The sequence below is a fragment of the Palaemon carinicauda genome, chromosome 16 (assembly GCF_036898095.1).
Source record: "Palaemon carinicauda isolate YSFRI2023 chromosome 16, ASM3689809v2, whole genome shotgun sequence".
Classification (NCBI taxonomy): Eukaryota; Metazoa; Arthropoda; class Malacostraca; order Decapoda; family Palaemonidae; genus Palaemon; species Palaemon carinicauda.
The window spans coordinates 119,281,987-119,298,576 of NC_090740.1; the positions used below are offsets into that span (position 1 = coordinate 119,281,987).

Below are 16,590 nucleotides of genomic sequence, written 5' to 3' on the forward strand. Positions count from 1 at the left end.
TATAAGTATTCTGCCCTTAGGAAAGAAATTCAAGACTTGACAATTTATAATGCACTGTTTTAATCCACACTTAATCCTAGTTTCTGTTTTTCTTTTAGTGTATACATCACTTTTATTCTAAGCCACAATATTTCAACACTACTGTATGTAAAGTTATATGAATTGTTTGAACAGAATTTCCCAAATTTCATGTGAATCAACATTTCATTCATACTGCATTTTCCTTCTACATTTGCAGGGTAGCCAGCCAAAGTTCAAAGTAACTAAAAGATTGCCCCCCCTCTTGTATGTTAAATGTTTGGTTAGCTTGTTTCCCCAAGGTGTTCACCTTTTCCTGGCAAGGTGTTAAAGTACCCACATTAATTGCTATTTCACACCCACTTATCCCAACAGTGATATCTTGAGGGTGTCTTCATACGAGCTTTTGTGTTTATATTCTAACTTTTCAGCTATTTTTGTCATTTTTTTAACAATGTATTGGTGTAGCCCACTATGAAGTTGAAGTTGTGCTATGTCTTGTAAAGTCTATTTTCTATCATCTCTGCTTCCATTGTGTCTGAATTGATGATGTTCAGCATATGATTTCAGTAGCACTTTTACCACATATTTTTTTACATCTCTACAATATTACTTTATAGTCGCATTTTCTCAATTACTTTATTTGAGGATGTTAATTGATAGTACAGTAAATAAACTGCACCTTCATATTGAATTCTGGGTGTTGCACCAATTGTTGATGAGCAATTCAAACTTTTTAAGTGTATTTGTGTGATGCCTTATAGCCCTAATGAGCAGTAGATGAATGTCTCTTGAATTTCTCGAACTCCGAAACACGAAGCGAGCCCCGGTGTGAGGAAAAGAGGCTTTATTTACGCTTGGTCCTCACAGTCCAGTAAACCTCAGAGGTGGCTCGGAAGTCCACCGTCAACATTTGTTTCCTCAGTAAGAGATGATTGTCGCTGTTTATCTGCTCCCAGTACTAGAGCCCATAGTGACCTGAAATATTGCCCTATCATCGTTTAATATACTGTATCTGCTACATAGTCAGTCTAGAATGGTTTTGTGTGTGATTTTTTTTTGTGTGGTTTTCAACAGTTAACAACATTACTAACATGTAATACTTTATCATTTTGTTTCTGTGTTGATGTTTTTTTTCAGTTTTTTATGTTTCAGTGTACACCAAATTAATTCCTGATTATTTTGGACATAGTTTTCTTATCACCTGAAATCTTGTTTTGTTTGGGGGTTTCCTGTTGTTTCTTTATTAGTTTTACATTTTTTTTTTAATACTGTAGTAATGAGGGAATAAATGAGAAATTATTTTTGTCTCTCAAGTTGTGACAGCATAGGTGTGAATAAGGAAAACCTTGCTTTGTCAGATTTCACCAAGTTGGTGAAATCTGACAAAGCAAGGTTTGCCAAGTTGGTATGAATCTGAAGAAGTAAATCCATTATTGCAGTCACATGGTTATAAGATTATCCAATTTTATTTGCCATTTTCCAATTTTTGGTGATTTATTATCTACCAAATATTGGCCAAAAGGATAAAGAAGGTCATGTTATCAAAAACAAAACTCAATTATTCTATACAGAATAAGTAAAAATCAAAAGTTGTGAAACAGATTTGTGGGTTTTTTAATTTTCTTAGCGCAGCAGTATATATAGTTTGTGGAATGCTCTTGTGGTTGAGAGTGAGGAGGGTTAAATGTATTGATTTTCTTTTTATTATTATTATTATTATTATTATTATTATTATTATTACTAGTCAAGCTACAACCCTAGTTGGAAAAGCAAGATGCTATATGCCCAAAGGCTCCAACAGGGAAAAATAGCCCAGTGAGGAAAGGAAATAAATAAATGATGAGAATAAATTGAATTAACAATATATCAGTCTTAAAACAGTAACAGCGTCCAAACAGATATGTCCTATATAAACAATAAAAAGACTCATGTTAGCCTGGTCAACATAACATTTGTTCCTACTTTGAACTTTTGAAGTTCTTTTGATTCAACTACCCGATTAGGAAGATCATTCCACAACTTGGTAACAGCTGGAATAAAACTTCTAGAATACTGTAGTATTGAGCCTCACGATGGAGAAGGCCTGGCTATTAGAATTAACTGCCTGCCTAGTATTGTAAGAGCATTATCTAAATGGTTGCATAAGGGTTGATATTGATTGAATGATATTTGTTAGGAAAAAAGGAAATTCTGTATTTAGTTTACTACAGTAGGAAATTACCACCAGGTACAGTATTGGCCTTCACGAAGATTTTGATAAGGCTCCTTTAAGGATAGAATTCAGTTTTGGTAAAGTTAGATTTTAACTTAAAGGAAGCAAATTAACTCTTTAATTGAAGAATTTGGCACTGATAAAACAATTATTACAGATAAGCCTCAAAAGGAAATTCAAGTATAAACATCATTAAATGTGTATCTGAGATAGGATATATGAAATATAGTGTAACAGGTATTGAATTATCTATCAAGAGACAGGCATATTGAGTATTTTTGGTACGTAGTTGATCACTCAGCCTCTTGGATGAAGGAATATGAAACATTTTTAATGGTAGTACCATAGATCTAAAGTAACGGTGCTTGGCATCAGCTGAGATTCTCCATATAAGTGATTTACTGACTATATTGGATATAGGTGACTACTGTCTCCTCATGAGAACTTTTATCATATCAAGGGGCCCTTAACATGATGTGCCCCTAACAAAAATTAAACATTTTAATTTTTTAGTAAAATTTATCTATTCGCACATTAATTAATTGATGATAAATTATATGGCCATCCTTGTAATTATTTCTATCTACAGTATTAAATTGCAAATTAAATTATAATTTACTTTAATGATTTTATGAAATGCAAACATACAGCAGCCACAGCAGTTGAAATTTTATAAGTAAATTGATCTCCTTTTAACAAGGTCTATAATAACTACATGAATCAGGAACCATTATTGCTGACAAACAAGCATTGTACTTTATTTAGGCATAAGTAGGTAAGATAGGCAGTGTTAGGCTTACCAGTGCAATTTGAATTTTATACAGGTACAGTACTTGAATAAGTTTATTTACAAGTGCTGTTTGCTCACTCTAACAAGCCAACCTCCTTTATCCTTCCACTGAGTGACATTGAAGTATCATATGTTTGAATTCCAGTGAAAATTTACATCATTAATAGGTAGTTTAATTATGCAATTATTTATAATCTTATCTTTATTTATAGTATTATCTATAGTTTTATCATTTTATGGAAGTTGAAATAGTTTTCCATCATATCTCAGATCCGTATACTACATCCCCCTTCGGACCTCCCTGTGGGTTGTGGACCTTCAGTCTCAGAACCCCTCTCTGGGCTACCTGACATGTTATTGATTCTTTATTGCTTTTAAATTTCCCTGAAACATTAAATTTATTTATATTTTATGATTTTCATGATTAAAAGCCTTGCTTTGTTTGAGGCAATTTTACTTATTGTTTTATTCTAGTCATATTAGATATTTTTATACTCAAATCACGAGGGTAATGAATGCTGTTTCTTGTTTTAAAAGTTATATGTAGAAAGAGGATCCTTAGGTTTATTAGATGAATTAACTATTTATTGCAATTGTCCTATTTTGGTTGAAACATTTTTAACCAAAGATTTCTTGCTTGAGCAAGTTTCTATGCATCATATAGTCCAGTGATTCTTTGTACGTTGGAGGAGGTTACTCACTATAGCCTCTTTCCTCAGCCGTGTTCTGTGTTTTTGACAATAGTCAGGGTATTGTTTGATAGATATCTAAGATAGAGTCTTCAAGATTGCTTTTAGTGAGTTGGGAGAAAGTTCCAATTACTTATGAAGAAATTTTTAGAATTTTTTCTCTTTTATGTAGTGCTACCAGATGAGCTTTTCTTACATTTTGAAAGATACTTTATCCAAACTCTTTGCATGGGGTAAAGAAAGTAAAAACAGTACATGTGCTTTGAAAAGAGCAAATGAAGAAACTATTCTGAAATTATAGAACATCATATAAAACGGATAATAATTAGCAAAGATGGAAATTGAATGTTTCAAAGTTATGGGATTATCAAGAGTTCTGAATAAAATACAGTAAATAAAGAAAGATACAGAACAAGGGGTTTTACCCTCCCTTACCTTTTGCTATCATGTAGGTGGTCTTCTAAAATCCCTGTTGTCTCTTGGTAAAATTTCTTTCTCCCCACTAACTATTAGTGTTTTCACAATTTCATCTCACTAATGTTATTGTGTTTCATTATGGCTCCTTTAATAGTATTAGAATTTATTGAGTTGTACATTTCTCTTAAGGGAAATTGTGAAGAAAATGATGATATTCAATTTGCATATAATTAAGACACTTCGAAGAGCTATTCAAATACAACCTTCATGGATTGTGGTAGCCTATTGAAGATGTCCTTGCCTTGCATTTTGCTGGACTGGGGTTCGTGACCCGCTCACGCTCGGTATTTTCTTGTGTCTGTAACCTCGCTATCCTTGTGAGCAACGGATAGGTGGTTTAGGCGAGCCTATAAGTCTACCTGTTGAGTTGTCGGTAGACATTGTCTGGCCCTCCCTGGTACTAACTCGGGTGGAGAGTGGGCTTAGTCGTTGATCATAAGTATATATGGTCTGTCTCTAGGGAATTTTCAGTGTCTCTTGACTTTGGATGACCTTTAAACCTTATACGGGATGTACTGTCACTCTTCATTGGATGACAAATCTTTGTTCTTGTGTCTAGTTTTTTGATTAATTAAAAAAAGGTTATTTTCAATATTAATCTTACCCGATGATCATGTAGCTGTCAACTCTGTTGCCCGACAGAAAAATCTAAGGTCGGGATACGCCAGCGATCGCTATACAGGTGGGGGTGTACACAACAGCGCCATCTGTCGAGTAGGTACTCAGGTACTTCTTGTCAACAAGAACTCAATTTTTCCTCTGTCGTGCCACCGGCAAGACCTACTTGGATACGCTGTTGTTTCTGGAGTTGTTTTTCACGATTTTGGTCATGTATTCGCTCTAGATTTTAGCTTTCGCTATTACAGGAACTATTATCATTAGCTTATCAAGCTTTTTGATTAGATTTGGATTAATTGTTAATGAACTTTGCTAGATTTTGGATTTCCCCCTTGGCTAATTCAAGAATTCAAGATGTCTGACCATTCTCAAGTCCCTAAGTACAGGCAGTGTAGCGTTAGGGCTTGTTCTAGGCGTCTTCCGAAGGCCTCCATAGATCCTCACACCGTTTGTTCCAATTGTAGGGGTAAATCCTGTCAATTGGAAGATCGATGTGAGGAATGCGCTGGGCTTTCGGAATTCGATTTTAACGAATTCCTAAAGAATGCACGTAGGCTAGAGAAGGATAGGATCAGGAGGAGTTCTTCTCGCTCGTTTGATTTTTCCTCTCCTCATGCCCCTCAACCTACTCCTTCCCCTGTAGTGGTGACTCCCGACCCTGCTACTAGTGCTCAACCCTCCATGGCGGACATGATGCGTGCCATTCAGGCTCTTGGTGACAGAGTGGAGTCATTAGCTAATGACCGGAATCAACTTTTGGCCGATGTCAAAGAGTTGAAAGCGCAAAGTGCAGTGGGAAGTGTAGTGAGTGCAAGTGAAGTGAAAAGTGTCAGTGTCAATGTTGCGCATGAGGGTACATCTGTTCGTGCCAGTCGTCCTCCCAGTCCGGGACCTCTTGCAAGCTCCCAAGCCCAGGGGAGAAGCAATGTCGAAGGACCAAAGGGTTCGACAGGCCTTGATCAGCGTACGGATGTACCCTCAGTGGTTGCGGACGTATCTGTCAGAGATCGTCCCATCCACAAACAGACGAATGAGCCCTATCATTCCTCGTCTGTGGAAGAAGTTTCTAGGAAGAAACGTTGGACCAAGGTCTCACGACCTCTCAAGCGTAAGGTCCCTTCCGAGCGAGTCCAACGGCCCAGGTGTAGCCACTGGGTCAGTTCGGACTCGCCGCAGTCTTCCGAAGACTGCACACCTCCCAAGAGAGGTAGAGTGGTTCCGCAGCAGGCAACTACTCCGTCTGTTGCCGCACCAACCACGGTAGACCCTAAGTGGTCCATGCTGCAGACTATGCAGTCTCAGCTTGCTTCCTTCATGCAGGAGTATCGTGCTGAGAAGGTTGACACTGCACCTGTTAACCTACAACCTGCCACGGTTGTGCGCTCAGCAGATACTGCGGCTGCCTGCTCCCACACTCCACCTGTGAGAGCTCCACCACCGATGCGCAGTCGACCCTGCCAGACGCATGTTCTTGCTGCACCCTCCGTTGACATGCGTGAGCTACCGCATCAGCAGTGGGAAGGTGCTGTCAAGCTGCCGTGTTTTGACGCAATGCGGCATGCTCCGCAACCCACGGCAGTCCCTCCCACGCACCAGCACTCCGCTTTTGTTGTTGCCAGCTCGCAGACTGACCAGCAGCGGCATGATGTTGGATCCGCAGCTACGCATGCACCCGTGCTGCCGGATTCAGCCGTTCAGCTTTCTGCTCCACCTTTGCCACTTCCTCCTCAGCATTCGGATGATGGAGTATCTGATGACGACGAAGCTGCGCATTTGGACGATCCGCACTCCGACTTAGAAGAACCCAAGTCTACGCCTCCCTCCTTAGACTTTAGGAAAGTCCTTGCCCTGTTCAGGGAGTTGTATCCGGAACAGTTTGTGTCTGCAACCCCGCGCTCACCTCCCTCCGAGTTCGCTTTAGGCATGCAGTCAGCAGCTCCTGCCTTCACGAAACTCGTACTCGCACGCTCATCCAAGAGAGCTTTGAGGGTAATGGGAGAGTGGTTGCAGTCCAAGAAGCAACTGGGAAAGACTGCTTTCATCTTTCCGCCTACCAAGCTTGCTTCCAAATCTAGCGTCTGGTATGCCACGGGAGAGGAACCCGGCTTGGGAGTTCCTGCCTCTGCCCAGGGCGACTTCTCATGTCTGGTTGACTCTCCCCGCAGGCTGGCTATGAGACGCTCCAAGATTTGCTGGTCCTTCTCTGACATGGACCATCTGTTGAAGGGAGTTTTTCGTGCTTTTGAGATCTTCAACTTCCTCGACTGGTGTTTGGGGGCGTTAAGCAGAAAGACTTCCCCTTCGGATAAGGACTCTGCCATGCTTATCATGTCTAGCATGGACAAAGCCATTCGGGATGGGTCTGGTGAACTTGCGGCTTCCTACGTGTCTGGAGTGCTTAAGAAGAGAGATCATCTTTGCTCCTTCTTGTCTGCGGGGATCACACCTTGCCAGAAGTCGGAGTTGATGTTTGCTCCGCTTTCCCAGTGTCTCTTTCCGGAAGAGCTGATCAAGGGGATTGCTGCCTCGTTGATCCAGAAGGATACCCATGACCTGGTGGCTTCTTCCGCACGTAAAGTCTCTTTACCTTCCGTGCCTAGACCTAGGATGGACACACCAGCATCTAGGTTCATCCCGCCCTTTCGTGGCAGAACCTCCAGCAGAGGAGGTACCCGTGCCGACAGTCATCGTGGCAAAAAGAAGAAGGGTTCCAAGTCCTCAAAAGGCAGAATCTGACTGCCTTCCTCTCCAGACAGCAGTGGGAGCCAGGCTCAAGAACTACTGGCAGGCTTGGGAGAGCAGAGGTGCAGACGCTCAGTCTGTGAAGTTGCTAAGAGAGGGGTACAGGATTCCGTTCTGGCGCAATCCCCCTCTAGCAACTACTCCCATCAACCTCTCTCCCAACTACAAGGAGGAGGACAAGAGGCTAGCTTTGCAGCAAGAGGTGTCTCTCTTGCTACAAAAGGGAGCGGTAGTCATAGTCCGGGACCATCAATCCCTGGGCTTCTACAACCGTCTCTTCCTGGTAGCGAAGAAGACAGGAGGCTGGAGACCGGTGCTGGACGTCAGTGCTCTCAATGCTTTTGTCACCAAGCAGACGTTCACTATGGAGACGACGAAGTCGGTGCTAGCATCGGTCAGGAAGGAAGACTGGATGGTCTCGTTGGACCTAAAAGACGCGTACTTTCATGTCCCCGTCCATCCAGACTCCCAACCTTTCCTAAGGTTCGTCTTTGGAAAGGTCGTGTACCAGTTCCAAGCCCTGTGCTTTGGCCTAAGCACGGCACCTCTTGTGTTTACCAAGCTGATGAGGAATATTGCCAAATTCCTTCACTTGGCAGACATCAGAGCCTCCCTCTATTTGGACGACTGGCTTTTAAGAGCTCCGTCAAGTCGTCGCTGTCTGGAGAATCTCAGATGGACTTTGGATCTGACCAAGGAATTGGGTCTCCTGGTCAATATAGAGAAGTCCCAACTCGTCCCATCCCAAACCATTGTCTATCTAGGTATGGAGATTCAGAGTCGAGCTTTTCGGGCTTTTCCGTCGGCCCCCAGGATCAGTCAAGCCCAAGAATGCATCCAGAGCATGCTGAGAAGGAACCGATGTTCAGTCAGGCAGTGGATGAGTCTAACAGGGACACTTTCATCGCTGGCCCAGTTCATCGAGTTAGGGAGACTCCACCTCCGCCCCCTTCAGTATCATCTAGCTGCTCACTGGAGAAAGGACATGACGCTAGAAGCGGTCTCAGTTCCTATATCCGAAGAGATGAGGTCTGCACTGACGTGGTGGAAGAACAGCATTCTTCTCAAGGAAGGTCTACCATTGGCTGTTCAGACCCCCGACCACCTTCTCTTCTCGGACGCATCGGACACGGGCTGGGGTGCGACACTGGACGGACAGGAATGCTCGGGCACGTGGAATCAGGAGCAAAGAACACTTCACATCAACTGCAAGGAGCTATTGGCAGTTCATCTGGCCTTGATAAACTTCAAGTCCCTCCATCTAGGCAAGGTGGTGGAGGTGAACTCCAACAACACCACAGCCTTGGCGTACATCTCCAAGCAAGGAGGGACTCATTCGAGGAAGTTGTTCGAGATCGCAAGGGACCTCCTCACTTGGTCAAGAGATCGAAAGATTTCGCTGGTAACGAGGTTCATTCAAGGCGACATGAATGTCATGGCAGATCGCCTCAGCCGGAAGGGTCAGGTCATCCCCACAGAGTGGACCCTTCACAAGAATGTTTGCAGCAGACTATGGGCCCTGTGGGGTCAGCCCACCATAGATCTATTCGCTACCTCGATGACCAAGAGGCTCCCGATTTATTGTTCACCGATTCCGGACCCAGCAGCAGTTCACGTAGATGCCTCTCTTCTGGATTGGTCCCATCTAGACCTGTATGCGTTCCCTCCGTTCAAGATTGTCAACAAGGTACTGCAGAAGTTCGCCTCTCACGAAGGGACACGGTTGACGTTGGTTGCTCCCCTCTGGCCCGCGAGAGAATGGTTCACCGAGGTACTGCAATGGCTTGTGGACGTTCCCAGGACTCTTCCTCTAAGAGTGGACCTTCTGCGTCAGCCGCACGTAAAGAAGGTACACCCAAGCCTCCACGCTCTTCGTCTGACTGCCTTCAGACTATCGAAAGACTCTCAAGAGCTAGAGGCTTTTCGAAGGAGGCAGCCAGAGCGATTGCCAGAGCAAGGAGGACATCCACTCTCAAGGTCTACCAGTCAAAATGGGAAGTCTTCCGAAGCTGGTGCAAGGCGAATGCAGTTTCCTCAACCAGTACCTCTGTAACGCAGATAGCTGACTTCCTTTTACATCTAAGGAATGTAAGATCCCTATCAGCTCCTACGATTAAAGGTTACAGAAGCATGTTGGCAGCGGTCTTCCGCCACAGAGGCTTAGATCTTTCCACCAACAAAGATCTACAGGACCTCCTTAAGTCTTTTGAGACCTCAAAGGAGCGTCGGTTAGCCACACCAGGCTGGAACCTAGACGTGGTTTTAAGGTTCCTGATGTCAGCAAGGTTCGAACCGCTTCAATCAGCCTCTTTTAAGGATCTCACATTAAAGACTCTTTTCCTCGTTTGCTTAGCAACAGCTAAAAGAGTCAGTGAGATTCACGCCTTCAGCAGGAACATAGGTTTTACATCTGAAACGGCTACATGTTCCTTGCAGCTTGGTTTTTTAGCTAAAAACGAGCTTCCTTCTCGTCCTTGGCCCAAGTCGTTCGAGATCCCAAGCCTGTCCAACTTGGTTGGTAACGAACAAGAGAGAGTACTTTGCCCAGTAAGAGCTCTTAAGTACTATTTAAGACGGACAAAGCCATTACGAGGACAATCAGAAGCTTTATGGTGTTCTATCAAGAAACCTGCTTTACCGATGTCTAAGAACGCAGTTTCTTATTACATCAGGCTTTTGATTAGAGAGGCCCATTCTCATCTGAAGGAAGAAGACCATGCTTTGCTGAAGGTAAGGACACATGAAGTTAGAGCTGTCGCTACTTCAGTGGCCTTCAAACAGAACCGTTCTCTGCAGAGTGTTATGGATGCAACCTATTGGAGAAGCAAGTCAGTGTTCGCATCATTTTACCTCAAAGATGTCCAGTCTCTTTACGAGAACTGCTACACCCTGGGACCATTCGTAGCAGCGAGTGCAGTAGTAGGTGAGGGCTCAACCACTACATTCCCATAATCCCATAACCTTTTTTAATCTTTCTCTTGAAATGCTTTTTATTGTTGTTTTTTGGGTTGTACGGAAGGCTAAGAAGCCTTCCGCATCCTGGTTGTTTTGGCGGGTGGTCAAATTCTTTCTTGAGAAGCGCCTAGATTAGAGGTTGTGATGAGGTCCTTTAGTATGGGTTGCAGCCCTTCATACTTCAGCACCTAGGAGTCGCTCAGCATCCTAAGAGGATCGCTAGGCTCAGTAAGGAAGACGTACTTAAAAAGGCAGAGTAATGGTTCAAGTCGACTTCCTTACCAGGTACTTATTTATTTTATGTTTGTTATTTTGAATAACTGCTAAAATGAAATACGGGATACTTAGCTTCTAATGTTAACATGTATGCTGGTCTCCACCCACCCCCCTGGGTGTGAATCAGCTACATGATCATCGGGTAAGATTAATATTGAAAAATGTTATTTTCCTTAGTAAAATAAATTTTTGAATATACTTACCCGATGATCATGAATTTAAGGACCCTCCCTTCCTCCCCATAGAGAACCAGTGGACCGAGGAGAAAATTGAGTTCTTGTTGACAAGAAGTACCTGAGTACCTACTCGACAGATGGCGCTGTTGTGTACACCCCCACCTGTATAGCGATCGCTGGCGTATCCCGACCTTAGATTTTTCTGTCGGGCAACAGAGTTGACAGCTACATGATCATCGGGTAAGTATATTCAAAAATTTATTTTACTAAGGAAAATAACATTTTAAATGACACTGACCATGTTTAGCTATTGCGATATTTTATTGTCTTTAGAACATGAGTAAAACACATTATTTTTTCAATATTATTTGATCATTTTATGAATAATTAGGAAAGGGCAGCAAGAATAGCTAATAATGGCATTCTAATTTAATGTAGTCTTTAGATGAAATATTTTATTAAAGAGGGTTTTATGTGCTTTTTGTTTCCTTTTCTAAGCTAAAGGACAACTGGGTCTCCTCCCACTTTCGTGGGGGTATTCAAAGCCTTGTATTTTTATGGTATAAAATGCAAGAAATTGCTTCTGAATTCACAAATCTGTGATTTCCATATGGGTCTCCCATGAGACCTACTGAAGAATGACTCATCTTTGAGCCTTTCCATCACAATGTAACTTTTACACAAAAAATAAACATTTTTCTACATACGTGTTATGAAGTACTGTATTGAAGAAAGCGGAATTTTTTTTATTTTTTTTTTTATTTTTTTTTTGTTTTTATTTTGATTTGTGTTTTGTGAGTTTAAGGAAATTTAGATGTTAGCCCTTGGCCATCCTTTACATGCTGTACTTCACTGAGCATTTCTTTCATCTGAGAGGAGAGTAGGCCACCAAAAATGTGAAATAAGAAGAAAGTACAGTAAAGTCAGAATTGATTGCATTATTATTACAACTACTAATAAGAATTTTCAGAAGAATATTATAGTGCCATTATTTGGGTTTAAGACGCTTGAACACCATATCTTTGAACACCATATCTTTGGGGCATGGTTATTTGAAAAAAGAAAAGAAACTAAATTCATTCCTCAGGTAAAATGGGGGAGGTTTAGAAATATTTTCAGCCCTAAGGTTATGTGATGTTGGTACTCTTGTACATCAATCACCTTTTAGTATTTTTTCAAGGTTTCCTGGAGGAAAATTGAAACATTATAGATCATATTAAATGAAGTAGCCTGAGTTTGGTTTGGGAAGTGTCTATTGTTTTTTTTTTTTTTTTTGAGAAAAGCATAGTTTCTTAGAGCTTTGTCCTTTACTGTGTAGGAAGATGGTATGTTTTTTTCACATAGACCTTTGATCTTAGTACAGTAGTGTAAGTAGAATACACCATATTTTAAAATGTTATTTTTTCCAGTAATAGCAATTGTTTTATTATTCTTTTCTAATGCCCCTTTTACTTTTTCTGTATTAATTTATATATACTTTGGTGGCCATTGTAACATTAAAGACTATCCTGCATTTTAACCAAAATTCTCTTTTTAATTTACTTTTAGTCGCCTATAGTCGTTTGGAAGATGAAAGCCCCCGAAAAGAAACCCCTCGTAAGGCGAGAAAAGGCAGAAGAAGTGAGAGCTAAAGTTCGCAAAGGTAGCCAGAAGAAGCAAGTGTCAGCGCTAAAGGCCCTTGCGGAGTTCCAGAGCCCAGCGGATGCAATTTAAAGTAGATTTACTTTAATTATAAGTATATAAATCTAAATAATTCATGCCCAGTATGGTACAAAATGAAATTGATTTGACCATTCAATGCATTACTACAATTTGAATAAGTTAGTGAATTTTATGAAGGATAATTTATTTCTTGGTAATTTAGTCGTTTTTATATCCAGAGTTCATTTAACTAAAAAAATTGACATTTTCAATTCCACTGATTTACTTGATAATCATTGTGATGTACTGGGTTCTAAGGTATAATATCACAGTACCTCATCTATGTAAGAACTAAGTTTTAGCTGTATATTATTTACTTAGGCAATTCAACATTCCTGATAATATAAGATGAGAATCCTAGTGCTGTACTGTATAACCAAAGCATGAGGGACTAAGAGTCAAAGTACTAGGTATCTGGAGATGATAAATGTAATGAAATTGAAGTAAGTAATTTGCATATCATGTTCATGAGCGACAAAGTAATCAATTTCATGAAGTCCCTTGGCAGCGTTTTGTAATTTTAGATTTAAGATTCAAGATGGGATCACAGTGTAGCAAATGGCACCAAAAACAATAGTACACCAGAATTATACTTGACAGTTTGTTTACTTTGTTAAAATGCAAGTTCCAAATACTTATTGATTATCTTTTGGATTCTATTTGCATACCAATATGAAGTTGGTTTTCATATGATGCCTTCTTTTCTTAGGGGGTAGAAGTGGAGAAAACTGAAGGCTTTTAATTTTTCCCAAAGAAATGAAACTCCTTTAATTTTTATAAGAAGGAGAAGGGAACTATAATTCATTCCACACTTACAGTATACAATATACAGTTCCTTTGGACTATTTGGGTTTAAAATAGAGTTGCATTTATTTTCATATAAATTATATGGAGTAATGTTGCATGTATTGTTGGAGTACGAGGTCTGTTTTACTGAAGATATGATAAAATTTTATTCCATGAAAGGTTGGGAACACTTTTGTGTATGGTTAGCATTGATAGTTTGGCCTGATTATTATCTATCATATATTGTTCTTATGCATATCTGAACATTTCATATGTACCTTCTGTTATTCCTCGTAATGTCCCTTTCATGTCTAATAATTATGACCGCAAAAGAATTATGCTCAACATTTTGTCTTCCATGGTATCAGTATGTCAATAAACCTAACTCATTTTGGTGGGAATTAGGCATAATCCTTGCATCCTTAGCTCTTTTGCATTTTTAGGCACCTTTTGTAAGGCAATAAGTATGTTTAGGGAATAATTTTCATTGTATGAGAAAAATGCACTTTTGCACCTTGTTTCACCACCATGGTATTTGATACTAAGCTTTTGTACAGTACAATATGGGACATGGTTGTCAGTCTGCATAGTGGAGTAATGGACTTGTCCTGTTATTAACATTCCATCCACTTAGGATTCCTGGTGAAAATAGTTTTTTACTCTACATTAAGCACAGTCCTCTTCAGTTTGCTTTTGCTAGCCTACATGATAGTCACATATCTGCCAGGATTGATTTTGTGGAACAAACTCACGAACTAGTATGGCAACAGCAGCTTTATATAGCTGTGCGTGAAATGTTTTATATTTGAGCACCGTATTATTTGCATCACATGATGGTTGGTTACTATAGCAGAAAGAAGTTTTATTTCATTCAGAAAAGGAACACCCTTCTCCTTCGTTTTTATAGTTTATTGATTTATGTGTAGTTAATGAATCTTGGGAACATGACTAAACTCTTCAGTTTTGTTTTTAAAAATTGTATTGACTAGTTATGTTTGCAGAATTTTTAATATACAATATAGCAGCTTTATTTGATACAGGAATGTATTTATCTAGAGTTCATTTATACGAGAGGTACTCTATTAGAAAATGTATTTTGCTTACATTCCGTAATCACAGTTTGCAGTACAGAATGTATTTCATTTATTCATTTAATAGCATTTGTCAAGTGCTAATCATTCCTCATACTATTTATGTCAGTGTAATGTGCTGTAGGTGCCAAATACATTACTGTATAGAAGAGAGTTTTCCTTTTCCTTAATAAGAAAAAGTTGATGTTATTAACTTTTATGTTCTATAAAGCCCCTCTGAACTGTTGTGCTAGAAATTTTCTTGCACATCACGTAGTTTTCATTTCAAAATGTTTATGAATTTGGTGTTATAAATGTTTAAGTTGTATACTATGGATCCCTACTTATGTAAACATAGGGAATTGTTATTACCATTATTACTAGTACGGCACCTCGTAGTATCGGGGGATATTGAGGAAGGAGAAGACTAATTGGTAAGGGACCTCTGGTAGTGGTTCTAACTCGCCCCAGTTTCTGCACCGACACCCTGTAAGGGTGAGCGAGCTGGGTATATTCCTGGCATTCCATGCAACTTTTTTCTCTGGTATATTTAGCAGTATTTATACCTTAGAAATGGTGCTATAAGGAGCATTTCACTGGGTGACACAGGTCCCTCGCTCAGAAATAGATTTTTCCTTTGTCAAAATCCCTTTACTAGTCCAGTTTTAACCAGTTGGAAAGGCAGAATGCTTCGAGATATAGGCATAACTGAGAAAACTGCTCATCTATTCACCACAAAAGCAGGGAAGATATAAAGCTTCATTGAGTACATTACTGTATTCATAATAATAGCTCTAGATATCTTTGATGCAGGTTTGCTGTAACATTTTGTAAAGTTTTCATTAGCTATCGAGGTATCTTTCAAACAAAAAATGCCAACTGTATGATTATTGATGTTGGTATGTTAACACAAGAAATCTTAACATGCAGCGCTAGCTAGTACAGTATTATTTTTGTAAGTTTTCTAAAGATTGGTATAAATGCTGGAAAATGCATGAATCTTCCTGAAGCATGTATAAAAGAGAGAAGTTACCGTAAGATTACTAAACTAGTCACTTATTACCAATAGATAAAAAATGCCTTCAAAATCTTAACACTATTTTGTGAGGTATTGTCAGGGCAACTACATAAATGCAACATAAATAAAATTTTATCTGAATTAGGGATAAATTTGTTGCAATAATTCATACCTAGGAGTCACAGTGATAATATTTAAAATCACAGGCTTTTTGATCAAAGAAACAAACATTTTTATGTGCCCAATATTCCACCTAAACGGTTGTTTATCTGGCATGGCACTTGATCTCATCACGAAGGGGGCAGACATTCTGATGTTATGATATGATCCTGTGTTTGCCAGCATCCCAGAGCAAGCATACTGTGCCTCATACAGTATAGTTATCATCAATGTTGAGGTGTAGAGATGACTTCATAACAGCTCTCCTGAGTTTTTAAAGTGAAAACTTTTTTTAATACTGTATTATTTAGAGCAGGAATTGGAGGGAATGTATTCTTTTGCTTTTAAAATAAGTTTATGAAAGAAATGCTCAATGTGCTGGAGCATTGTTAAAGGGTAGCAAGATCTTTAACTCTATGCTTTTTCTGCACGAAACCATTATGGATCCAATTGAGGAAGAGGTTGCTTATCATCCACACCTTGCATTGTATTCATTACACTAGCGCTAAGTTTATGTTGGGGTTCTAGAATGCACGTGGGTTCAGGCAGGATAAGGTTACTGGCAGCATTTCCACACAAAATCAATATATAAGAGACAAAGGAAAATACTCTATAGAATGGTGTTTAAAGAATATGTGAGTTTTATAAAATGCGCTATGATAGAATAGAAGTACTGTACAGTATTAGGAAGAAATGTGGCATTACTGTACAGTATAGTAGTTTTCTCAGATCCTCGGAAAAATAAAGTAATTTTATCCTTAGAAATCAAAGAAAGAAAGTGTGTGAACTGTCAACTTAATTGTCCTTGAAACCAGGAACACAAAATTCTTATGACAAAGTGTTAAGGGTCTTCTTCCAAACAAACCTTTCAAGCAATAAAATAGATTGTTTGTAGTTTTC

The 16,590-nt window shown here is 39.7% G+C and overlaps 2 protein-coding genes across 6 annotated transcripts in view; one reads left to right on the forward strand and one right to left on the reverse strand.

Annotated features, from left to right (window-relative positions):
- The window catches only part of LOC137655831 (catenin alpha-like), an 80,085-nt gene extending 65,402 nt beyond the window's left edge, over positions 1 to 14,683 (forward strand). For all 3 annotated transcript variants that reach the window (XM_068390004.1, XM_068390002.1, XM_068390003.1), the window contains exon 17: positions 12,505 to 14,683. In XM_068390004.1, coding sequence (XP_068246105.1) covers positions 12,505 to 12,669 — 165 coding nt within the window. In that variant the 3' untranslated portion in view covers positions 12,670 to 14,683. The remainder of the gene's footprint in view (positions 1 to 12,504) is intronic.
- LOC137655833 (catenin alpha-like) overlaps positions 1 to 16,590 on the reverse strand; it is a 486,208-nt gene that overhangs the window by 161,722 nt on the left and 307,896 nt on the right. The window lies entirely within an intron of this gene.